At 37.8% G+C, this 27,484-nt stretch overlaps 1 protein-coding gene across 4 annotated transcripts in view; it reads left to right on the plus strand.

Moving 5' to 3' along the window:
• Positions 1–27,484, plus strand: part of CLCN5 (chloride voltage-gated channel 5) — a 161,169-nt gene that overhangs the window by 100,947 nt on the left and 32,738 nt on the right. For 3 of the 4 annotated variants that reach the window (XM_004465032.4, XM_023590708.3, XM_071213389.1), the window contains one exon: positions 1,042–1,188. In XM_004465032.4, the coding sequence (XP_004465089.1) occupies positions 1,042–1,188 (147 nt within the window). Of the gene's footprint in view, positions 1–1,041; positions 1,189–21,775; positions 21,981–27,484 lie in introns of those variants that run through there. The other variant, XM_023590709.2, reaches the window with a different exon arrangement.

Consider the following 27,484-nt stretch of genomic DNA (forward strand, 5'->3'; position numbering starts at 1 on the left):
TGTGAAAATGAGCATATGATTTGAAGCCTAACATTTTTTAAACATTAACTGTGTAATCTTGGGCAAGTTACTAGAACTTTTTGAGCTTCCATTTCCTCATTTGCCCTGGTAGTGATCATGTCACAGTATAGGAATGTTGTAAATATGAAATGAAAGAATTCATTTTAAGCATATAGCCCAGTGCTTAGAAAATGATAAGTACCTGGTAAGTGATGATTCTTTCTCCTTCATGTTTAAAATATTTAATTTATCTGCTATGATTCCAAGTTTTCAGATCTGTTAGTTTATCCTGTTTGGTTTCTTCCATACTTGTCACACATACTTCTGACAGCCTGGAGCAAGAAGTTCCTAAGAATTGGAATACCTTAAGAGAAATATTATTTGCCTAATCCAATAAAACTTTACTAACCTTGAATCTTGACCAAGATTTCATGAAAAAAAAATTGGGGGAGGGAGAAGGGGAGCATAAGACTAGGTAAGGTAAGGTTGGACATAATGCTAGTGTGTGTACTTTTGAGTAAAAATTATAATCTGAAGACTTACAATTAGGATATAGAAAATTCTTTTATCTTTAATTTCAAATTACTGAGCAGAGAATAGCATTGAATGACACAAAATGCTTCTTTTACCCTTGATTTAATCATCCCATATGCCTGTGCGTCTACGTTATGTTAGCATCTCTGGGAAAGTCAGAGGCACATGATAATGTTTCTCCGAATTACCAAATGCCAGCACATTTCTCAGCACTGGCGTCTAGTTTATATTTAAATTGATTACTTGAGAATTCCCCTAATTTTTATACACACTCCCTAAACTGGTTTTGTGCTTATTTGTATGGTTTTCAAAAACTGTTATTAATTACACGGTAAAGCTAGAGTTACATTACTCTACATTACTCGGTAAAGCTAGAGGGTAACTGAGTATATTAAGTAGTTCATAAGTCTAAATTGTCGATGTAAGAGCATGAAGGAAGGCCTAAGATTAAGTAATAAGAGGCTTGGAGGTTGTTGTAATAAGCCATATATTTTTCTTTCTGCATAGGAGCCATGGATAATAGAGGCTTTTGGCAAGGAAGTTTCAGTAGCTTCCAGAGCAGTACCAGTGATGAAGACTTGATGGACATTCCAGGAACACCTATGGATTTCTCCATGAGAGATGATGTTCCTCCCTTAGACCGAGAAATAGAAGGTATTATTGTGGCTAATGACAATTTATCTTTTTATTTTTATTTTAAATTTATATACAGTAAAATTCATTTTTTTCCTGGTATACAGTCCTCTGAGTTTTAATATATGCATAGATTCTTATAACTGCCACTACAGAGCATTGTAAGGCCTGAAAGGCCTTGTATGCCTTCATCCTACTGCCATTGCAGTCAGACTCTCCTCCACCCCAACCCCTGGCAACCACTAGCTATTCTGTTCCTGTAGTTTTTTTCATTTTGATAATGTCACATACATGGAATCATATGATATCTTACCTTTTGAGACTGACTTCTTTGACTCAGCCTAATGCCATGGAGAGTCATTAAGTTGTTGAATGTGTCATTCCTTGCTGAGTAGTATAGCCTAGGGTGGGATTGCTGGGACAATGGTAAATGTATGTTTAACTTCATAAGAAACTGCCAAACTGTTTCCAGAGTGGTGGTACCATTTTATAATTTGAACCAGCAATGTATGAGTTGTCCTACTTGCTTCATGTCCTAGACACCCCTTGGCAAAGTCAGTAATTTTTATTTTAGCCATTCTTTTTTTTTTTTTTTTTTAAGATTTATTTATTTATTTAATTTCCCCCCCCCTCCCCTGGTTGTCTGTTCTTGGTGTCTATTTGCTGCGTCTTGTTTCTTTGTCCGCTTCTGTTGTCGTCAGCGGCACGGGAAGTGTGGGCGGCGCCATTCCTCGGCAGGTTGCTCTTTCTTTTCACGCTGGGCGGCTCTCCTTATGGGTGCACTCCTTGCGCGTGGGGCTCCCCCACGCGGGGGACACCCTTGCGTGGCAGGGCACTCCTTGCACGCATCAGCACTGCGCATGGCCAGCTCCACACGGGTCAAGGAGGCCCGGGGTTTGAACCGCGGACCTCCCATATGGTAGATGGACGCCCTAACCACTGGGCCAAAGTCCGTTTCCCTATTTTAGCCATTCTAATAAGTGTGTATTATTGTCTCATCATGGTTTTAATTTGCATTTCCCTAATGGTTAATGATGTTGAACATTAGTTCATGTGTTTATTTGCCATCCTTATATACTCTTTGGTGAAACATCTGTTCAAACCCTTTTCCATTTTTATTTTTTTATGAATTGAAATACATCTCTAAAGGGAAAAAAAATCCCATTATATAGTATCTGGTTACCCAGTTATGCCATTCTTTTCAATGACTGCATACAATTTCATGGTATGGCTGTGTCATAGTTAATTTAACCAACCTTCTATTGATATACATTTCATTTGTTTCCAATCTTTGCTGTTACAAACCTGCAATGAAAAATCTGGAATGTCTGTGTGTATGTGTATGTGTATGTGTGTGTATAAAAAGTAGATGAGAGCTTTTCTGTAGCATAGGTGTATGAGAGTGCTTATTTCCTCACAACTTAACTAGTGCTGAATATTATTGTTCCTTTTTATCCTTACCAATATAATAGATATAAATAAATCTCATGACTGTTTTAATTTTCATTTTTTATTTAATAAGGATGGAGTGTATTTGAATTGTTTATTGATTTTTAATTTCTTTTTCTGGACATTTTCTGTTATATGATTTTCCCTACTTTCTTGTCTGATTGTCTTATTATTTATAGAAACCCTTCATATTATTATTAATAACCCCTTGTCTGATGTAGGTTGAATATATTTGTTTCCATTTTGATTGGTCTTTTTTTATCTTTGTATTGATAAGTACTTTAAATCTTTATATAGCCAGGTCTATCACCCTTTTCCTTTATGACTTGGGTTTCATGTACTTAAGAAAGGACTGTACCACTTTAAGATTAAATTTGTATAATTACATTAGTACTGCTGTCTGGTTCTCAATTGATTGGGATTGTCATTTTCAAGGAAAGTCAGAGGACAAGGACTTCTGTCAGAATTTTATTTGGCCAATTCATATTAAAAGCATATGACATGGCAGATACTTTTCTAGGTTTTAGGAATTAGTAAGGCTTTAAGACAGCACCCCTGTCTTTATGAAGTTGAATCTAGCTAGCTAAACAGATATTTAAGTCCTTATGGTAGTATTTGCCTCTTAGAGTTGTGTGGATTAAATGAGATAATACACATAAAGTACCTCGAATAGAGTTAAGTGCTCCATAAAATGTTAGTTGTCATTATTGTTATTGCCATACCCTCTATTATAAGTGCTATAAAAACTTAGCAGAGAAAGCATTTTGTGTTTCTGTGTGTGTCTTTGTAGGGGTTTGGAGAAGTTTTCACAGAAAAAGTGCACTCGAGAAGGGCATTGAGAGATGAGTTATTTGGGAGGAGGAAGAGCATTCCAGGCAGAGGGAAAGCTTTTACAGAGATATCAACAGACAGAATATACAGAGGTATAAAATAGCAGAATATAAGCCCTAATAGATACATTGTGGGATTGAATGTCATGCTAAGAAGTTTGAATTAACCTAACTATGAGGAAAAAACTCCTTCACCCATTCCTTCAGTAAATAATTGTTGAACACCTGCTATGAACCAGGCACTGGGATACAATGGTAGGATTAAGACAGATAGGGTCCAAATTGATCTGGAACTTAGAGGCTAGTTGGGAAAGGCAATGGATAAGAAAATAGACACATTACCTAGTTAAAATGCCCATGGTGATAAGTACTAGGAAGGAAATTAACTGAATGACAATAGAAAATAACTGTGGAATAAGACTTTACTTAGGAAAGTCAGGGAAGGCCTGTCTGAGATGACACCACTTGGAAACGATATATCAATATGAGAAGCACAGGATAAAAAAAGGATAAAAACTAAGAAATATGCCCAGGAATTTGTGTCAGGAAAGTGACAATAGGAGCTAGCTCCTGAATTTAAAGTTTGTAGAAGAAAAGTAGTCATGGTTTGGTATTATACATCTTTAAAAGGGAAATGTGTTCATGTATCACTTCCACTTAGTATAATAATAATCCTAGTGAATCATTTATACCAATCACTGGCTGGTGAAGTGGCCAGTTAGGATGTCTGTAAACTTAAACTGGCTACCTCCACTTCAGGCTTCAGGCTAAACCAGAGGGGTTTAATTTAGTTATCATCATTGCTTCTAATAGAAAATTATTTCATATAGGATCTATGCCACCAAAGTACTTTTTGTGTTTTATGTTGCCCTCAGTAGATGATTTGGAGCAAGTGGGTATCCATTATTCCCATTTAATAGACTACAGAAATTGTGGCAGAACAAGATTTTGACGTTGCCTATGATTGTAGAATGTGTTTTTACATGATTAGTCCTTTGGCACTTTTCGCTAGTCTTAACAGGAGAATTATTGCTGTGGTTTACAAGGTATGGCCATAAAATAATGAGGCTGGTTTCCATGAGCTACACATGAAAATCAGTCCCCTTACTGCAATTGGTAGTGATATAATTTTCTTGCTTTGCTTTTTAATTGTTCTTATTTAATATTTCTACATGGGATTTCTTAGTATAGACAACAACAACAGAAAAAAAGTCAGAAAGCCCTTGATATTCAGTGGAAAACTGTGCATAAAATCCTATGTTTTGTACCAGGCACAACAACATGTCCTAAAAAGATTGGTTAAAAGGAGCTTGAAAGGCAGTAAAAGTGTTTCTTGTTTTCCAGATGGCTAGAGGGATTGATTTATGAGGAATGAATAAATAAATTATGCATGGCATGGTTAAATGCTTCTGAGGTAGTGTAATAGTAGTCTATAAATTAGAAGAAACATAAACATGGGACTCTAAAAGAAATAGAGGGGGAGGAAAATAGAAAAAGGGTTTGCGTAACAGAAAAAAAGGATTCAGAGCTATTCTCATAGTCCATCTGTTTTCACTTGCCTGCCTCTGTAGCCTAGACTTCATGGTCAGTAATTCATTCAGTCGTTCATTCATTCAGTTGTTCATTCATTCATTTATTCATTCATTCATTCATTATTTATGGAGCCCCAGATAGGAACCCAGCACAGTACTGTTTTATTAATGCTCTTCAAGTTCCTTCTTTCTCTCACCAACTTGTCTTTCTACCTAGTGTGCCTTGCTATTCCCTAACTGTGGAATGAGGAGACTTTTCTGGCAGAGGGAGCAATAAAGATAAAGGTACAGCAGCATGAGAGAGCCTTTTATATTCATGGAACACAATTTGCATGTCTGAGGTTGAAGGCATCCTGGTGGGAATGGTGGTGACAGCTGGAGCAGGAAAGAGGACAGCAGGGGATGAGGGTAGAGATCTAGTTAGAAATCTAGGTGGGATCCAGATTGTGAATGCTTTTGGATCTTACCATGTAGCCAAGGAATCATCAAATGATTTAAAAGCAGAGGAATGATAGGATCAGATTGTGCTTTAGATAGAGACGTGATGGGAAGTGTGGGGGATAATCAGAGAGGTAGAGTAGGTTGGCTCCTGGGAGGCCAGTTAAACTTATTTTTCTCTAGGAAAAAGAGGAAAAGGCCTTATTAAGATAATGGGAATAGAGAAGAAGTAATAATAAATTCTGGAGGGATTTCAGAGGAATTTATAGGACCAATTAGATAAGGAGAATAAAAGAGAAAAGAGTCTTGGATGACTTCAAAGCTTAAGAGTGTATTCCCCCTGTCATGTCAGAATGTGCCCATACTACTCCTTGCCAAGCCTTGACATAACTTCCCAATATCTAAGTCCCCTCTCAATTTCGAAGAAAAGAGATTCCTAATTTTCAAGTGTGACGGAATGAAAAAAATCGGAGCCAGTGTGGCTCAGTGGTTGATTGCTGGCTTCCCACATATGAGGTCCCAGTTTGATTTTCAAAAAAAGAAGAGAATGCAAAACATGATGGTACATGGAATCTACCAAGTAAATTGCAAAACATTTAGTTCTGTTTATTCTGCTACACTGCAAAAATCAGTTTTCCTTCAGATAGAAAAAAAATTTTTTATGAGGTATCAGGGATTGAACCCAGGAACTCCTACTGCTGAGCTACACCTACTCCACCCCACAGTTTTGTATGCTGAGCCTTTTTGCACACAGGCTTTAAAGGCTTCCTTTAAATTATTTAATAGGAAGATGGCTGGTTAGATTTTAGACTTTCTGTCATAAAATATTTTCCCCACTTATTTTTATATTAACTAAAGTCTATATTTTATTCAGATTTATTTAGTTTTTACCTTGTGTCCCATCCAGGATACCACATTACATTTAGTTTTCATGTCTCTTTAGCCTTCTCTTGGCTGTGAAATTTTCTCAGTTTTTCCTTGTTTTTCTTATCTTGCCAATTTAAAGGAGTATTGGTTAGGTATTTTGTAGAATGCCCCCTATTGAAATTTGTCTGATGCTTGTCAACATGATTAGGCTGGGGTTATGCGTTTTTGAGAGGAAGAACACAGAGGTAAGGTGCCATTTTCATTACATCATATTAGGGGTACATACTATCAACATGACTTACCAGATTGATATTAACCTTGATCACCTGGCTGAGGTGGTATTTGTTAGGTTTTTCCTACTATAAAGTGAGTCTTTTTTCCCCTCCTTTCCATTACTGTGCTCTCAAAAGGAAGTCACTATGCACAGCCTGCACTTAAGGACTAAGGAATTATGCTCTTATCTCCTTAAGGATGAAGTATCTGCGGAAATTATTTAGAATTCTTCTGCATGGGAGATTTGTCTAATGTCTCTTGTTTATTTTTATTCAATTGCTTATATGTATCAGTATGGACTAAAATTTACTTTATACTTTGAGTTATAATTCATTACTATTTTGTTGCTGAAGTTGTTCCACTTTGACCACTGGGAACTTTCAGTTGGTTCCTGTGTTTCTTTATCATACCCCCATCTCTGGGAGATGTTTTTTTTTATTTTTATTCTTCGTACTTCCTACCTTCTTTCTGGCACTACAAGATGCTCCAGGTTCATAGTATATTTCCTGCCCCCGTCCTGGAATCAGCCAGTTTTCCAAGAACCCTGGTTCCTTTTTATTGAAGAATGGTGTTAAAACCAAGATCTGGGTGCTAGGTATGCTTGTTCCTAATAGGTATTGTTGCTTCTAGGCTCCATGAGCCAACAGAGCAAGAAAATATATATATATATACTAATCCTTGCATATGCACTTATCTATAAATACACCTATATGTAACCATCTGTTACCTATATTGAACTAAACATGAAATCATATGGATGTCTCTAATTCTTAATCCATTTCCACATGGACCATTCTAGCTTCTTTCCCTTCCTGTCTATAATCCCTCACTCCAATAGTGAAAAACCTGGCTCACATCATCTACCATCTATTTATTTAATTGTTCAGTTCCAGTATACATGTGGAGTGGTTTCAGAATTATGAACTCATGCCCCCATGGGAAAAAAATATATATCAGCTACAATATAGTGTTTATGCACAGTTCTTTTTGCCTTTAGTCTTAAGATTCTGCTTATTTCCAAAGTAACAAAGTTACTTGGGTTAGCACTTTTCCCCCTACCTCTTTCAATGAGGTTGTTTCATATACTTTTTTTTTCTCTTTAGGAGGCACCAGGAACCAAACCTGGGACCTCCCATGTGGGAAGCAGGCACTCAACTGCTTCAGCCACATCCGCTCCCAGTTTCATATATTTTTAATTCAGCTAGATTCTTTTTTCATATTCTGTGTTCTGTTCTGGGATCTCTGATGCCCTAAGAGATTTTTTTTAATTTTAAAAAATGTATTTAAGTATATCATCCATACATAAACATACATAAGCAATTAGTATATAGTAATAGTTTTGAACTTACAAAGCAAACGTGTAACATCATACAGGGGTCTATTACCAACATCTTGCATTGTTGTAAGACATTTGTTACAAATGATTAAAGGATATCATTAAAATCTTACTACTAACTATAATCCTTATCTTATATTTGGTTTATTTTTCCCCCTAACCCACCCTATTATTATTTTTAAAATAAATTTTTAATACAGAAGTTGTAAACTTACAAAACAGTCAAACACATGTACAGAATTCCCATACAATACCCCTCCATCAACACACCACGCTGTGGTGGAACATTTGTTACAGATTATGAGATAATATCCTCAGACTATTGACAGGTCCATAGCATACATTTAGCACACCTTTTCCATACTGTCCGTAATCAACACAGTATGTCTTTTGGTGTAGATATATGAATATTAGATTATTATTGTTAACCACAGTTCATCAGTCACTCCAGTAGTATTTTCCCCATGCTTCTCTACATTCTCACCTCACCAAGGACACTATTGCATCTGTACCATCAACCAGAATTCTCATCCACCTCTGGGTTTATTGTGTTAATCAGTTCCTAGGTTATTCTCTAGCTTTCTTTCATTTGGCATTTACATCCCTAGACTACCCTTTTTAGCCACATTCCAATTTATAAACCTACTGTTACTCACTAGTATGTTACCATCAACAATACATTTCCACACTTTTACAATAAATGTAATTAAAACTTCTACATACATTAAACTTCAGTAGTCCATCTCATTCCTCTTCTTATCTCCTTCAAGAATCCACCTGGTCTTGAAGATATTTTCCTATATTTTCTTCCAGAAACTTTATTGTTCTTACTTTCATATTTAGGTTTTTGATCCATTTTTGAGTTAATTTTTGTATAAGGTATGAGCTAGGGTCCACTTTCCTTCTTTGGCTATGGATATCCAGTTCTCTTAGCATCATTTGTTGAATGAACTGTTCTACCCGAGCTGGGTGGGTTTGACAGGCTTGTCAAAAATCACTTGACCTATAGATGTGAGGGTTTGTGAGCCATTAATTTGGTCCCATTGGTCTGTGTGTCTGTCTGTGCCAGTAACATGCTGTTTTTACCACTGTAGCCAGATAATATGCTTTAAAGTCTGGAAGTGAGAGTCCTCCAACTTCACTTTTCCTTTTTAAGATGTTTCTGGCTATTCAGGACCCCTTACTCTTCTAAATAGATTTGATAATCATGTTTTCCATTTATTTTAACAATGCTGGTGGAATTTTTATTGGTATTGCATTGAATTTGCATATCACTTTGGGTAGAATTAACATCTTAATGATATGTAGTCTTCCAATCCATGAGCATGGAATGTTCTTCCAATTATTTAGGTCTTTTTCTGATTTCTTTTAACAATGGTTATAGTTTTCTGAACCAAAGAGCTTTACATTGTTAAGTTTATTCCTAAATATTTGATTCTTTTAGTTGCTATTATAAATGGAATTTTTTACTGACTTCCTCCTCAGATTGCATATTACTAGTGTCTTTTAAAGCCTATTTCATCTGATTTAAGTATACTACTACAGTTTTTGTGTGTGTGTGTTTTTTGTTGTGCTTTTTTGTTGTTGTTGTTATTGCATGCGTGGAATATCTTTTTCCAGCCTTTCACTTTCAGTCTTTTGGTATCCTTAGGTCTAAGGTGAGTCTCTTGCAGCCTATAGGTGGCTTATATTTTCTTATCCATTCTGCCACTCTGTGTCTTTTTACTGGGGAGTTTAATCCATTAACATTCAAAGTTATTACTGTAAAGGCAGTTCTTATTTCACCCATTTTGACCTTTGGGTTTTATCTGTCATATTTTATTTTCACCACACTTTTGAGATTTTTAGTTACTTTTACTGATAAAATCTTCATTTCTGGACTCTCTTCCAAGCCTCTCTCTCCTGTCTTTTCTTTTCAGATTGTAGCACACCCCTTAGTATTTCCTGCAAAGCCAGTCTCTTGGTTACAAACTCTCTCAGTTTCCTGTTTTATCTGTGAATATTCTAAACTCACCCTCATTTGTGAATGACAGTCTTGTGAGATATAAGATTCTTGGCTGGAGAGTTTTCTCTTGCAGTATCTTAGATGTATCATACTGTTGTCTTTTTGCATTCATGCTTTCTGGTGAGAAATCAACACTTAATCTTATTGGGTATCCCTTATACGTTATGCATTGCTTTTCTCTTGCTGCTCTCAGAATTCTCTCATTGTCTTTGGCATTTGATATTCTGATTAGTATGAGTCTCAGAGTTGGTCTTTTTGGATTTATTCAGATGGGAGTAGGTTGTGCTTCTTGGACATGGATATCCATGTCCTTCAATAGAGTTGGGAAATTTTCTACCATTATTTCTTCAGATATTCCTTGTGCCCCTTTTCCCTTCTCTTCTCCTTCTTGGAGACCCATGACACATATGTTTACATGTCTCTTGCTGTCGTTTAGTTCCCTGAGACCTTGTTCAATTTTTTCCATTCTTTTCTTCATCTGTTCTTTTGTATGTTCATTTTTGGAGGTCATTTATTCAAGCTTACCAGTCATTTCTTCTGCTTCCTCAAATCTATTATAAGACTCCAGTGTATTTATAATTTCAATTATTGCTCTTTCATTCCCATAAGATCTGCTATTTTTCTATGTATGCTTTTAAATTCTTCTTTGTGCTCATTCAATGTTTTCTTGATATCCTTCATCTCTTTAGCCATCTCATTGAATTTATTAAGGAGATTTGTTTGAACATATGTGATTAGTTGTCTCAACTCCTTTATGTCATCTGTAGGCTTATCTTGTCCCTTTGACTAGGCCATATATTCCTGTTTATTGGCATAGATTGTAATTTTTTACTGGTGTCTCAGCATCTGGCTTACTAGATGTATTTATTCTGGGTGCAGTTTCTCTCTTTAGTGTAGGGCTTTCCTTGCCGTTTCTCCCTTGCTGCTGTGTAGTAGAAGCCAAGGATATTGTTGGTTCTGTAAGCTGTAGAGGCTCAAGCTACCTGCATTGCCCCAGGGACCAAAGAAGTTTTTCTTACTTTCTCCTTTGCCATGGGTAGGGACAGAGCCACAGCCTTGTATAATCATCCAAGTCATGCAGGCCTAGACTGCAGTTGCCCAGAGAGACTGGTGAAGCATAATGCCACTTTCTCCCCTGCCTGGGGGGTGGGGATGGAGCTGCAGGCTTGGGCAGCAATCTATACTGTGTGGGTCCACAATGACTGCAGTTGCCCTGGTAGACTTCCAACTTTCAGTCTGTGCCAGCTGAATATACCTGCAGTTACTTGGAGAGGTTGGTGCAGGGACTGCCAGCTTCCTCCCTGCTAAGGTGGAGCTGAAGCCCTAGGCTAGGGCTGCAGGACCATCTGGGTAAAAGAAGCTGTCCTTACCATCACTGTGATTTTTAGTCAGCCTGGCTTCCCCTCATACTGGGGGTGGAGTAAAAATGACTTCTTTCAGACTTGGACAGGTTCGAACTTTAGCTGTTCTTAAGGTTATACTTTAGCCGGGCTAATTTACTAATCAGTAGCTGAAGAGTGTGGCCAACTGTCTCTTCCTCTGCTGTTTTTGGGAAATGTAGCTTCCAAGTCGAACCACAGAACAGCTCCTGATGGGGCTTGTGCCACCAGAGTAGGATGATCACCAGCCTCTGTGGGGTGGCCTTTATTTTCTCAGAGAGGCTAGTGCAGGTCAGCTGGGGCTTAGGCTAGAGTTGCAGTCTGATTTTGGTGGAAAGAAGCCAGTCCCTACCAGCACACTGATTTTCAATCTACCCCGTTTCCCCTTGTTCCAGTGGCAGAGTTAAAATGGCAGCTACCTGTCTCTTTCTGACTTGGACTGGTTCAAACTTTAGCTGTTCTTAGGATTATACTTTACCCCACTGAATTTACTATCAGTAGCTGATGTTGGGGCCCAATTGTCTCTTCCTCCCCCATTTTTGGAAAGCAGAGCTTCCAATTCCAGCTGCAGAATAGCTCCCAAGGTGGCTTGTGCCTCCAGTGGATATGGGCATCTTCCTCTGTGGCGTGGAACACTCTACTTATGAATCTTTTCTGCAGATAGGCAGTCTCCTCCTTACATTCTTTCAAGAATGTTGCAGAATGCTCTTCTGGTCTCCTGGACCCCCCAAACAGGTGCTTTAGATAGGTCTGGGTCATTACTAAGTGCCCTGTAGCACAAGCTGACTCTAGGAGCTCCTTACTCTTCCACCATCTTGCTGGTTGTTACCCTTCTAAGTGAGTTTTTAAAGTTTTTATACTTTAAGGTTTATGCTTGGTACTGTAAAGTTCTAAGGGTTTTGAGAAATGCATAGTGTCATGTGTCCACCATAACTAATAATCATACAGAGCAGTTTTACCACCCCCCAAATCCTCTGTACTTTACCTCTTGAATCCCTGCCCCCCATCCCTCCTAGCAACCACCAATTTGTTTACTGTCCTTATAAATCTGCCCTCTCCAGAATGTCATATAAATGGAATAATACAATACGTAGCCCTTTCAGACTGGCTTCTTTCACTTAACATGCATTTAAGAGGCTGCCTGTAGGCACCCACAGAGACTGACCCACGGGTGGGTGAGCAATTAAGGACTCTGGGCCTGGCAAGGGCACTTGACCCACTACCCCTCACCCTGCAGTGAGTGCTCCTGAGCCTGGCACCTGTGGCCACAGGCCAGACCTGGGCTGAGCCCCTGTGGCCCCAGGACCCAGTCAACGTGGCCTAGCCCGGGCAGCCCCATGTCCTGGGTCTGAGGCATGCCTTGGCTTCCTCCCCACCCCACCCACTGGAGTCTCCACCAACTTGCTTGGGATGGGGTTTCTGCTCTTGAACTCTCCTTGGACCTTTATTTTGGCCCATGGCAACGTTGGCAGCCCTAACAGTGGCAGATCTCGCAGATCTCTCCCCTGATGGGCCTCCAGAAAGGCCCCTGGGGCTGGCTCTGCACCTCCCTGGTTCTTTCTGGATACAGGCACATCTGGAAGGAGCTGGCTGAGCACACTGGCCTTCACCTTCCAGGCCCTGCAAACCACACCTTCCCTCATGGGAACAGAAAATGCTATACCAAAATGGCCAGCCCACAGATATCCGGGTCTGACTTCCAGGATGGAGCTAGCATCAGCAACAGAGATGCTAGAAATGCGGTGCCTCATGGATGGGGGCCAGGGCCTGACACCCTCTCAGTTTCCAGATATGAGCTAGTACTCAGAGCTGGCACCTGCAGAACTCTGGAGAAGCCAGGTCCTCTGAAGAAGGAGCATGTAATTCCACTGTTTGTGGGAAATGGGCTCTACCTGCTCCTGAGTGCAGCATATTTTGCTTCTGCAGCACCTGAAGCTCTTCCACACATTCAGAAAACAGGCAAGACCTGAGAATTGATATCCTCACTGAAGAGTGTGAGTGAGGAATCCCAGCCCTTCTTCCAGGCAGCAACAACTCTGAGGTGTCACTTCTGTCCCAGCCGGGAATAGTATGTCAGAAGACTCAAATTTTTCTCTGTTCTGCCCATGTTCATGAATGACGGTGAAAGTACCACTGCAAGTATTGATATGGGATTACGAATACATTTTAAAAAGTAGGCACGAATGGGCAAATACAATACACAAATAATGAGGATTGACTGTATTTCATTACATGACATCTGGCCATTTGTGCCATATGAAGAAGTTTCTGGAATATGTTTTTTAAAAAAACTCAACTATTTTGAGTGTTCTTTTTTATAATAGAGTCCTTTGGTAAGTTCACAACCATGCCCTTCAGTCAGTGAGAGTACACCCACTTATCCTGGTTAGACCATGGGTGCCCTAACTTGTTCACTTTATATTGTCCATGACATATTGAGTGACCCTTACTTCATGAAGACAAATTTAGATTATTAAACTGAGCACATATATTCACAGGAAGTGCTGGATTCCTAATCCAAGTCCCCCATGCATCTGATTTTACTCAATTTCAGGAAGTTGTAAGGCATTCTGGGTTTTTTTTTTTTTGGAGGTACTGGGGCTGGTGATTGAACCTAGGGCCTCATATGTGGGAATCCAGCATTCAACCACTGAGCTACACTAGCTCTTTTAAAAAAAATTATTGTGGCAAAATTAATCTAACAAAAATTAATTACTATTTTGACCATTTTTAAAAGTACAATCAGTGGCATTAATTGCATTGATAATATTGTGCAACCATCCTACTATTTCCAATACTTTTTCATCCCCAGAAACTCTGTCCCCAGTAAGCAATAACTCTCTGTGAAGCAGATGTGGTTCAAGCAATTGAGCTCTTGCCTATCACATGGGAGGTCCTGGGTTTGGTTCTTGGTGTCTCCTGGAGAAGATGAGCAGGACAGTGAGCTGGCTTGATGGGGAGGTTTGGTGTGGTGAGCTGGCACTATGAGCTGACATAACAAGATGTTGCAACAAGATGGTGCAACAAGGAGACACAAAGAGGAAACAATGAGAGACACAATAAACAACAAAGCAGGGAGCTGAGGTGGCTCAAGCAATTGAGCCCCTCTCTCCCACATGGGAGGCCCCAGGTTTGGTTCCCAGTGTCTCCTAAAGAGAAGATGACCAGGCATAAGAGAGCACACAGTGAATGGACACAGAGGGCAGACAGCGAGTGCAAACAATGAGGGAGGGATAAATAAATAAAAATAAATCTTAAAAAAAAAAACCTCCCTATTCCCCTCCCCCAGCCCCTGGAAACTTCTAATGTACTTTCTGTCTCTATGAATTTGCTGCTTCTACATGTTTCATAAAAGTGGAATTACATAATATTTGACCTTTTTGAAAAAAATATGCTTTTAAGATTCATCAGTTTCTTTGTGTGGCTTGCTAGTGCATTCCTTCTTACTGTTGAATAGTATTCCACTGTATGGATGTACCATAATTGGCTTATACACTCATCTATTGAAGTCTATCTTGGTTGCTTACTGTTTTGAGTAATTGCGAATATATTTGCTGTAAACATTCATTTGCTATTTTTTGTGCAATCGTAAGTATTCAAATCACTTGAGCAAATATCTGGTAATTCACCTGCTGGATCATTGGTAAGACTTTAGTTTTATAAAATAAAACAAAATGAAAAAGCCAACCAAACTGCTTCCAAAGTGATGGTATCATTTTACATTCCTACCAGAAGTGAATGTGAAAGTTTCTGTTACTCTGCTTTCTCATGAGCAATTGGTATTGTCAGTTTTTTGGATTTCAACCATTCTAATAAGTGTGTAGTGGTATCTCATTGTTTTAACTTGCCTTTCCATGGACAAATGATATTGAGCATCTTTTCATATGCTTATTTTCCATCTGTATATCTTCTTTTTATTATTAATTAAATAATTTAAAAGTTTTTATAGACAACTCAAAATTTCCCATTTTAACCACCTCTAAGTACAAAATTCAGTTTTCCATCTGTATATCCTCTGTGGTGAGGCCATTGTTCAGATCTTTCACCCATTTTTAAATTGGATTGTTTGTTTTGTTTTTGTTGACCTTTAAGAGTCCTTTGTATTTTGTATACAAGTCCTTTATCAGATACATGCTTTGCAAATATTTTCTCCTAGACTGTGCCTTGTCTTTTCAATCTCTTAACAGTGTCTTTCACAGAGCAAAATTAAAATATTTTAAATGTTTATACTTTCATTTGTTCAAGCTTGATAATGCTGTTCCAAAATAAACCGATACTTTCAAATATAGAAACAGGAAAAATCAGAGTCTTTTTTGCAGAGTCTGTTTGTCTTTGGGAACTCTGTCAGCCTGGCAGTAAAGTGGCCCTGTGGGATCCCACCCTCACCGTTAACTTAGGGTTCCTCTTGCTGCCTTGGTCATTCCTATCCACATTGAGATTCCTTTATTACATGTCAAACATCCATCAAGCATGGGCTCCCCATACGTCCTGTAATCCTTCAGTCAAATATGGGGGTCCTGGCCTACATATTATGCCCCGACACTCAGCTTCAGCTTCACCCGCTCCTCAAACCCTCCATCTAAGGGTCCCAGACCAGTGTCGCGCCCTTTGCCCCACTGTCGACCTGGTTTGGGGAGCCATCCCTCCTTCAGCCCTTCCTGCAATCCCGCTGGCCTGGCTCTGCACTGTCCCAGCTGGGCAATGCTGCAAAGACCACCTTTGCCCGCTAGACCCACCAGTTCCTGGCTGCCTGGTATCATGGCAAGGTGAGGCAAGCCTTGAATTTGGGCCCTTGCAAAATTTAAATTTTAATGAGAAACTGACCTTTTCTTTACTGGATCATCTCTTATCTCAAAATTCATTATCAAACCCAAGGTAATATAAATTTATTCCTATGTTTTCTTCTGGAAGTTTTTCAGTTTTGCATTTTACATTTTGGTTTATGATCCATTTCAGTTAATTTTTATGAAAAGTATAAGATCTCTATCTAGGTTTACTTTTTAACATACATCACTCCAATTGTAGCACCAGTGGTTGAAAATACTATCCTTTCTCCGTTGAATTGTCTTTGGGCCTTTGTCAAAGATCAGTTGACCATATTTGTGTGGTACTATATCTGGGTTTTCCGTTCTGTTCTCTTGGTCTATATATTTTTCTTTTGACAATATCATGCTGTCTTAATTACTGTAGCTTTATATTTATAGTAAATGTAGAAATTGGGTATTGTGAGTCTCTTCTTTGGTATTGTATTGGCTATCCTATGTCTTTTGCTTTTCCATAGAAACATTGAATTTAGTTTATTGATATCTACAAAACAGCTTGCTGGAGTTTTGAATGGGATTGTATTGAACATATAGGTCAAGTTGGGAAGTTTTTTTTTTAATTTCAAATTCCAGTTTTTCATTGCTGGTATAAGGAAAGCAATTGGCTTTATATATTGACCTTATATCCTGCCATTTTGCTATACCCATTCCAGGGTTTGTTTTTTGTTTGTTTGTTTGTTTTTTATGTAGATTCTTTAAGATTTTCTACATAGATGATCATGTCATTTGTGGAGAAAAAGACAGTTTCATTACTTTCTTTCCTATCTGTGTGCCTTTTATTTCCTTTTCTTGTCTATCACTAGCTAGGACTTCCAATATGATGTTGAATAACAGTAGTGAGGGAGGACATCCATATCTTGTTCTCAGTCTTAGAGGGAAAGCATTCAGTTTCTCACCATGAAGTATGATGTTAGCTGTAGATTTTTGTTAGATATTTTATTAAGTTGAGAAAATCCCCCTTAATTCCTAATTTTCTGAGAGTTTTAATCATGAATGGGTATTGGATTTTGTCACATGCTTTTTCTGTATCTACTGATATGATCAAATGATTTTTCTTTTTTACCCTATTGATATGGTGGATTATACTGCTTTTTCAAATGTTGAACCATCCTTGCATACAGAGAATAAATCCCACCTGGTAGTGCTGTATAATTCTTTTTTTTTGTGGGTGGATTTTATTTTATTTATTTATATTTTTAAATATATTTTTATTACAGAAGCTGTGAACTTACAAAACAATCATGCACATGTGCATGTGTAGAATTCCGATACACAATCCTTCACCAACATACTACACCATTGGGGAACATTTGTTACAGATTGTGAAATGTTATCATCAGACTATTACCACTAACTATAGTCTATGTCATATATATAGCATATTTTTTTCATACCTTCCTATTATCAACACTGAACATCTTTGGCATTGATGTAAGAATATTACAGTATTTCTATTAACTATAGTGCATAGGTTACATTAATTGTACTTTCCCCATACTTATCCACATTCCCACCTCCCAGCAATAGTGACATGTATCTGTTCTAAGTTCACAGGACATCCTTGCATTTGTACTATTAACCACAATTCTCTTCCATCTCTGAGTTCGCTGAGTTATTCAGTCCTTAGATTATTCTCTTGCTTTCTTTCAGTTGACATTTATACCCCTAGACTACCTTTTCAGCCACAATCCCATTTATAAACCAGCTGCTACTCACTATGTGTTACCACCAACTCTGTCCATTTCCACACATTTACAGTCAAGTTAATGAAGACTTCTACATACATCAGTGCTCCTTCAGAGCCCTCCTCTTCTCTCCTAATAGCCTGTACTCTAGGTTCTAACTCCGTGCATTTATTCTGTGTATTTAGTTCATATCAGTGAGACCATACACTATTTGTCCTTTTGCATCTGGCTTTCTTCATTTAGCATTAATGTCTTCAAGATTCATTCATGCTGTCATATGTGTCCCAATTTAATTAATTCTTACTGCAGCATAGTATTCCATTGTATGCATATACCACATTTTGTTTATCCATTCATTGGTTGATGGACACTGGAGTTGTTTCCATCTTTTGGCAATTGTGAAAAATGCCGCTATGAACATCTGTGTGCAGATGTCTGTCCATGTCACAGTTTTCAGTTCTTCTGGATATATTCCTAGTAGAGGAATTGCTGGATCATATGGTGGTTCTGTATTTAGCTTCTTAAGGAACTGCCAAACTTTCTTCCATAGATGCTACAACATTTTACAATCCCGCCAACAGTGAAGGAGTGTTTCTACTTCTTTACATCCTCTGCAGCACTTACTGTTTTCTGTGTTTTTAATAATGGCCATTCTCTGTGGTGTGAGATGATATCTCATTGTTGTTTTGCTTTGCATTTCCCTAATAGCTAGTGATATTGAACATTTTTTTCATGTGTTTTTTGGCCATTTGTGTTTCCTCTTGGAGAAATACCTATTTAAGTCTTTTGCCCATTTTTAAAAATTGGATTACTTATTCTTTTATTGTTGAGTTGTATGATCTCTTTATATAGTACAGAAATCAAACTCTTATCTGATATGTGGTTTTCAAATATTTTCTCCCATAAAGTGGGCTGACTTTTCACTTTCTTGATGAAGTACTTTGAATCGCAAAAATGTTTAAGTTTGAGGAGGGCCCATTTATCCATGTTTTCTTTTGTTGCTAGTGCTTCTCAGTATAAGGTTTAAGAATGCATCACCTACCACCAGGTCTTGATACTTTCCTACATTTTCTTCTATGAGTTCTATGGTTCTAGCTTTTATATTTAGGCCTTTGATCCACTTTGAGTTAATTTTTGTATAGGGTGTTATCCTCTTTCTTTCTTTTGGCTATGGATATCCAGTTCTCCCAGCACCATTTGTTGAATAGGCTTACCTATTGTTTTTACCCAGATGGGTAATTGAATGTTCTTACCCAGATGGGTGGTTTTGACAGGCTTGTTAAAAATCGCTTGATGATAGATGTAAGGGTCTTTTTCTGAACCATCAATTTGGTTCCATTGGTCTATGTATCTATCTTTATGCCAATACAATGCTGTTTATACCACTGTAGCTAGGTAATATGATTTAAAGTCTGGAAGTGAGAGTCCTCCAACTTTACTTTTCCTTTTTAAGATGTTTCTGGCTATTTAGGGCCCCTTTCCCTTCCAAATAAAATTGATAATTTTGTTTTCCATTTGTTTTTAAAAGGCTGGTGAAATTTTTATCAGGATTGCATTGAATCTGTGTATTCATTTGGGTAGAATTGTCATCTTAATGATATTTAGTCTTCCAATCCATGAGCATGGAATATTCTTCCAAGTATTTAGGTCTTTTCAAATTTCTTTTAGCAATGCATTGTAGTTTTTTGAATACAAGTGCTTTACATACTTGGTTAAATTTTTTTTCTAAAATGTTTGATTCTTTTAGTGGCTATTGTAAATGAAATCTTTTTCCTGACTTCCTCTTCAGATTGTGCTTTACTAGTATATAGAAACACCACTGATTTTTTGTGTATTGATCTTGTATCCTGACTCTATACTGAAATCAGTTATTAGCTCTAACAGCTTAGTTGTAGAGATTTGGGGATGTTCTAGGTATAGGATCATATCACCTGTGAATAGTGAAAGTTTTGCTTGTTCCTTTTTGATTTGGATGCCTTTTATTTCTTTTTCTTGCCTAATTGCTCTAGCTAGAACATCTAGCACTGTATTGAAAAACAGTGGTGTCGGTGGGCATCCTTGTCTTGTCCCTGATCTCAACAGGAAACTTTTCGGTCTTTCATGGTATATAATTCTTTTTATATTATTGGGTTCGATTTGCTAATATTTTTATGTCTATGTTCATGAGAGATATTTGTAGTTTTCCTTTCTTGTAATGTCTTTATCTGGTTGTTATATTAGGGTAATACTGGTCTCAGTATGAATTAGGAAGTGTTCCCTCTTCTGTTTTCTGGATGAGATTGTGGAAAATTGGTATAATTTCTTCCTTAAATGTTTGGTAAACTTCACTACAGAAACATCTGGACCTTGTGCTTTTTTAAAGAAGATTTTTTAAAGAAGATATTACTTATTGATTGAATAATATTAAGTCTCTTTCAGGTTTTCTGATTTCTCTTCGTGTGAGTTTTGGTAGTTTTCAATAAATTATTCCATTTATTTGTGTATATAGAGTTGTTTATAGTATTTCTTTGTTATCCTTTTAATCTCCATGGGATCAGTATTAATGACCTCTCCTTCCTTTCTGATATTGGTTGTGTCATTGCTTTTTTTCTTGGTTAACCTGGTCAGCAGTTTATCAATTTTATTGATCCTTTCAAAGAATCTGCATTTTAGTTTGGTTGATTTTCTCTACTGTTTTCCTGTTTCCAATTTCATTGATTTGTCCTCTAGTTTTTATGTTTTCTTTTGCTTACATTATTCTTTTTTCTTGTTTCCTAAGGAAGAAGCTTAGGTTATAGATTTTGGATCTTTTTCCTTTTCTAGTAAATGCTTTTTTGTAGTAATAATGCTATATATTTCCCTCTAAGCACTGCTTTTACTGCATCCACAGATTTTGGTATTTTGGATTTTCATATTCATTTAGTTCAAAATATTTCTTTCTTGAGACTTTGGCCCATGGATTATTTAGAAGTATGGTGTTTCATTTCCAGATAAGTGGGGATTTTCCAGCTATCTCTCTTTTATGAGTTTCTAGTTTAATTCCATTGTGTTAGGATTTATAGCAAACTGATTAAGAGTTTGACTGCTTCTTGTTTGGTGTAGCTATCACTTGCCAGAGGGTACAGATTTCCTCTTTTTGTTTTTATCTCCTCTTGATTTTTTAAAAATTTATTTTTTAAAAATTTATTTCTCTCCCCTTACCTGCCCCCCCCCCCAGTTGTCTGTTCTCTGTGTCCATTTGCTGTGTGTTCTTCTGCATCCACTTGCATTCTTGTCAGCAGCACCAGGAATCTGTGTCTCTTTTTGTTGTGTCATCTTGCTGCGGCACCACTCCTGGGTGGGCTGCAATTTTTTCATGTGGGATGGCTCTCCTTGCAGGGCACACTCCTTACACATGGGGCTCCACTGTGTGAGGAGCACCCCTGCGTGGCATGGCACTCCTTGCGCGTGGCAGCATTGTGCATGGGCGAGCTCACCACGTGGGTCAGGAGACCCTGGGTACTGAACCCTGGACCTCCTGTATGGTAGGTGGACGCTCTGTCAGTTGAGCCACATCCGTTTCCCTCTCCTCTTGGTTTTGATCTTCCTTAAATACGACATCTGAAAAGATTCTGAATTGGAGCTCTTAAAGAGTTACAGGGGAGCCATTATTCTTGGGACTGGGAGGATATTTTATAACCTTCTGATTAAATTTTAGTCTTTTAGTGTGCCTGTGTCACCTTCACAAATGTTTCTCCGGTGGTATAGCTTTTTCTTCTCCCTGCCTCCTACTCCTTGCCTTGACTGTAACATTCCAAATCTATTTCCTTGCAGTCCTGACCTGCCTTGACTATGTTTCTTTTTCCTCTTGGGTGAGACGAGAAGGCTAGAGGGGGCTGGAATGGGAGGAATGCCCTTCTCCGCCTGGGATAAGGTACAGGGAAAGTATTTTCCCCTGGAGCATAGGCCTTTGTTATGGAGCAGGCTCCAGGGATATTTCACAATGATTATTCTTCCCCTCCCCTGACCAGGGCAGGAGAGCTTCTTTCTTGGATCTGGTGAGGCTCCTGGTGAGGCTCCTGAAGGTGAAGCCCATGAATGTGTGGGGGCCTACCTAAGACTACAGTTCCCAAGAGTTTCTCATTCTCCAGCTAGTCTACCCTCAGCCTTCAGTGATTCGTTAAAGTTGTCATTTAAGTGTTCTTACCAGTTTGTGGCTTCAGCGGCTGTTGTTCCAGGTAAGCTGATTTTAGCCGTGTCTCTGGTGATTTAAGCCTGTCTCTTCAGATTTCTGGTGGCCGTTTACCTTGCAGCCTCTCTTCTCAGATGGGTCCAAAAATTATCACTGATTTTCAGTTTGTCCAGCTCTTTCTTGTTGTAAGGCTGGGTAGAAGTGAGGGCTTCCAAGCTCATAACTTGTAGGAGCTGAATGTGGGAGTTACTCATAGATTTTTCAGTTAGTTAAACCACTTTGGTCCATTGTTAGAGGAAAAATAATATTTTAGAGTCCCTTCACATTGAACTCAGAGGTAGATGAGAATTGTGGTTAATAGTACAAATGCAAGAATGTCTCTGTGAACTACAGTGGATGTATGTCACTATTTCAGGGTGATGGGAATGTGGAAAAGTATGGGAAAATGCAATTAGTCTAACCTATGGAATGTAGTTAATAGCAATACTGTAATAATCTTGCATCAATGCCAAAGATTTACTATGTTAATAATAGGGGGATATGGAAAAAATATGCCAAATATATGCTATGGACCATAGTTAGTGGTAATAGTCTGATGATATTATTTCATAATCTGTAACAAATGTTCTACAATGTTGTGATGTGTTGGTGAAGGGTTGTTGTATGGGAATTCTGCACATGTGCATGATTATTTTGTAAGTTTAGAACTTCTGTAATAAAAGTATATTTTTAAAAATCCAGGGGAGTGAATGTGTCTCAAGTGGTTGAGGCCCTGCTTCCCACATGGCAGTTCCTGGGTTAGGTACCCAGTGCCTTAAAACAAAAAAGGAAACAACAAGCAGACAAATGAAAAAACCAATTCAGGGGAGCCAATGTGGCTCAGTGGTTGAGTGTTGGCTTCCCACATACAAAGTCCGGGTTCAATCCCCAGTACCTCAAAAAAAAAATCTGCAAGGAAAAACAATTCTAATTTTTTGTGTGTGATGTGCTTTTTTTCACATAATATCCCTGGGAGATTTTTCCATTCCAGTACAGTACAGTTAAGCTTCATTCTTTGCACTATTCTCATTTTAATGGGCTGTTTCATTGTTCCCAGTTTTTTTCTGGTACAAATAGTGCTGCAATTAATAACATGAATTGTTGGGTTCAGGTATAAGTGTTTCTTTAAAAGCAGTTCTTAGATGTATTTTTTTAAACGTATTTTCTGTCCATGTAAAATCTCCTAACTGGTGTTTCCCCTCTTGAAGTTTTTTCCCTAGAAGAATAATTGCTAATTTCTCGTTCCCAACTTCCTCTTGGAGATTAATAGAGAAAAGACTAAGGGTAGAATTGGAGAATTACTCCTTCTAAAACAATAATTGCAAGTTATTAAGCAGAATCATGCTACCCAAAAGGTTTCCCAACACTGTGGTATGTAATGTATATTTTAGGGCAGAGCCTCCTCATTTGTTTCATTCCTTAATCCTCTTGTCAATCTCATATATGTATAAATTTGAGGAGGAAAGAATGAAAAGCAAGTAATGGAGCAAAGAACTTTTTTCTTTATACAGCCAACCGTCTCAGCAACTTTGTCAAATCTAGTGCATTTTTTTTCCCAATTCACTTTGGTTTCTGTGGCATTCTAGTCAAGTAGGAGCCTGCAGATATCAAGCCAATATCCTCATGCAGGTGAGATTCTCTTGGTTATGTGCACTGAAATGGAAAAATCTCTCAGATATAGTATGTGAAAAAAGCATATCACAAAATATAAGTGTAATTTGGTTTTGTGTTTTTATAAGTCTGCACATATATGTGTAACTGGATAGAAAAAGAACTGAAAGGATCATATTGAATTATTTTTGTTAGTTGTCTTTGGGGTGGGAAGTGGGAGGCTTTTGTATTTTATATGCATGTGTATTGTTTGGATCTTTAATGGTGGGAATGTATTTATGTATCATATAAGTGCTGCAGTTGATAGTGAGTTTCTTCTTAGCTGATCTTTCTACCTCTTAAGATACTTTAAAGTTCAATTCCTAAATGAAATGAGTGCAGGACTGGTATTCAAAATATTTGAATACACAAGACAGGCCTGATCTGAATAAGTGTCCCAGGGGCCAAACTAAGATAGTACTTTAAGCATAACATGGTCGATGATCTTATTCAGGGCTTAGATGGGAGAGCTACATCAACTCTTCAGTCCCTGGGTTTGCTTTTCAGTCAGTGGGATTGGGTAAGTAGGAAAGCAAAAAGGAAGTAAAATGGTGGCACAATTTGGTATCCTAGCAATGTTGACTAATGATTAGAGTTTCAGCTATAATATATTCTCAAACATATAGGTGATACGGAATGTGAAAGGGTTCATCACTTATTGGGAGACCTAGAATGGATGGATAGACCAATAAGGAAAGGTAAGGGGGTGCATATTTAGAATTTAAAAGTGGCATATCATAGGCTGTCAGTATTTGCTGTTGAATGAAGGTAAAATTTAAATGACCACAGGATAATATCCACTGGGCATAGTGTTGAAATTTTTGTAGATGTGGTTTCAGTCTTGTAAAATTACAATATATAGAAACTGAAATCAAGTCCTATGATACGTACTAGTAACCTTTTAGTGCTTATTTTTTTTCTTTAGGCTGTTGCCTATAAGTGTGCCCTCATACAGCTGTGATACAACTAACACAGTACAGATTCTATGCATGAGGTTTCTTTCTATCTTCTTTTCCCTTGTGGTTTGGTTAGTGTTTAACTAGTTCACTTAATCAGTTACTGTTCAGCTCCCCAGGTAAATTTATAATAGCATATTGGTGAGGGATTGAAATAAACAGTCTCAAGTTGGAATTTATTTTCTTGTATTTTAAGGAGTTTTCTAGTTTTAAACATGATTTTTTAGGAAAAAAATGAGAAAGTGGTTTCCATAATGAGTAATAGGTTAAGTGCATTCACTTACATGCCTTGTCATTCAAGCAGCATTTTTCTCAAGCACCATTGGTAAGTTTTAGACCTCAATGTAACTACAGAGAAAGCTGTTTCAATATTGACTTCTTTTCTGAATAGTTTACTATATTTTTTCCCTGGATTCAGGCAATGCAAATTAGCCTCTTTGGGGGCATTTCTTCTATCATTCTAGTTGAGATCTAAATATGCTTTAACTTGAATTATTTCCCTGTTAGAACTCTAAATTGTTTTACAGGTGAATTAGGGTTCACTATGCTTTCAAAACCTAGTAATTTTTTTTGTGTGTTATAGAGGCAAAACTCTGGTCTAAGTACCCCCCAATCTCATTGCTTAATTTTGCTCTGCCTTTCTTGGCAGAACATTTGTGCACTCAAAGCTTTATTTTTAATAGGCTGATTTTTGAAAGCCTTTTGCATTTTATTACTTTGTTTATACCACAGTAGTTGGTCCTGAATGGGTAGAAAAAGATCTGCCAATGACATCTATGTTTTATGAGTGTACTCTTTCTTTCTACTAAATTTTAAAATGCTGGAAAAAAGAAACCATCTGGATGTGAAATATGACCCACAGCTTAAGCTGTTTGCCCTTAAACCAGATATAGATACATTGGTGGAAGAGCAAACGATTTAATCCCTCTCATTGATGAATCCTATAATAGTAGCAATTTCATTATCAACATCGTTATTATACATTTTTAAATATTTTGTTTTTCCTATTCTAAAAATTATGATGACTATTTTAAAGTTACCGGCCCATGCATGTCAAATGTCCATTAAGAGGACTTCATGTACTATAAAAGTTTAAAAAACTTTGCTGTAGGAGCTACTGACATTTTAAAATTGGAATTGCATTTAGAATTTTATTTAGAAATTTTATTTAGAAATTGGAAAAGCATTTAGTCAGATCTGTGTTAGAATGATGACTCTGTTGGGTCCACTACATTATTGTGTTTTATCATAGTATGTATTAAAAATTGGTAAGTTTTTCTTTGTCTTCTTTTCAGGATATCATTTGACCTACATCTGTCAGTCTGTATAATAAATGTATGCCAGGCATTTCAAATTCAACAGAGAAGGGAATGAGGGAGGGAGATAGAAAAGAGAGAAGTATACATCAAACTCTGAATACCAATGCCTCATTTTTTTAAAGGTTTATTTATTTATTTATTTTCCCCCACCCCCACTCCCGTTGTCTGCTCTCTGTGTCCATTTGCTGTGTGTTCTTCTGTGTCTGCTAGTATTCTCATCAGGTGGCACTGGGTATCTGTGTCTCTTTTTGTTGTTGCTGCGTCAGCTCTCCGCGTGTGTGGCACCACTCCTGGGCAGGCTGCATTTCACACGGGGCAGCTCTCCTTGCACAGGGGCCATTCCTTGCATGGGGCGGGGGGCACTCTTATGTGGGGGCATCCCTTCATGGGCCGGCACTCCTTGCACGCAGCAGCACTGCGTGTGAGCCAGCTCACCACACAAGTCAGGAGGCCCTGGGTATTGAACCCTTGGGCTTCTTATACAGTAGGCAGACGCTCTATCTGTTGAGCCACATCCACTTCCCCAATGCCTCATTTTTTAACCTAAATTGTAATTAGATCTCATTTTAGCATGAGGACTCTACGTTAGCTACCAGCCCTCTAGTGCTCAAAGGAATTACCTTTTTATGAAATAAAGAAGTCTCTCCTCAGAAACATTAATATAACATTTGAAAAATACATGGACTTTAATGAAAAATTATTAACCTGGTCCCAGGTATGCAGATTTAGTCACTGTACTTCAACGAGCTGTGCCTTTATTAAGTATCCAAAATGATCTGCCAGGAAATGTAAAATCATCTAGTAAGATAATATAAGTCTTATTAGATAACGTAAAGGAATTCTGCAGTGGTTCGAAGATACTTCAGAGAAAATCCTATTATGAAGAAGGACTTTAAAGGGGGCTTATGAGGTTGGGCATGTTATCCTCTGAGTAAAATGTACATTGTTTTCCTAAAATTTTAATCACATAAGACAGTCATACTTGGGCCACAGATAGCTTTGCTTTTTACAACACTGTAGTTTGTCATTTAATACTATTAATTGCCACTTCATTTTAATTCTCATTAATGATGGATTAGTTTACCAAGAGAGTGAGATAACAATGATGGTCTGTTGCATACGGGTTTTATGAAATGCTTCATATTTCATGGTTTTTTTTAGGAGGTACCAGAGATTGAACCCAGGACCTCATACATAGGAAATAGGTGCTCAACCACTTGAGCTGTATCTTCTCCTCATGCGGTTTTGTTGTACCATTTCACAATGCATCAGGCCTTAATCACAACATTTCAAACCTTACATTTGGTGTCTGATTATTGAAGCACACTGTGGCTGGGTTAATATTTAACAGTGGGTGTCTTGTAGATTTACTTAAGGTGTTGGGAAATGGCAATTTTATTCTACTTACCAGACTAGCCTTGTTACACAATTAAGACGTGCTTTAAAAATAGCCTTTGGCATAAGATTTGCCTTAAAGCAATGCAGATTTTTTGTGTGTGACTTTTTCACAGCCAAAATAGCTATTGCTACCCAAGTTGGATTAATGAATATCGAATTTGAAGTTGCTTTGGGTAGCTAACTACTAG

Source organism: Dasypus novemcinctus, chromosome X (assembly GCF_030445035.2).
Source record: "Dasypus novemcinctus isolate mDasNov1 chromosome X, mDasNov1.1.hap2, whole genome shotgun sequence".
NCBI lineage: Eukaryota > Metazoa > Chordata > Mammalia > Cingulata > Dasypodidae > Dasypus > Dasypus novemcinctus.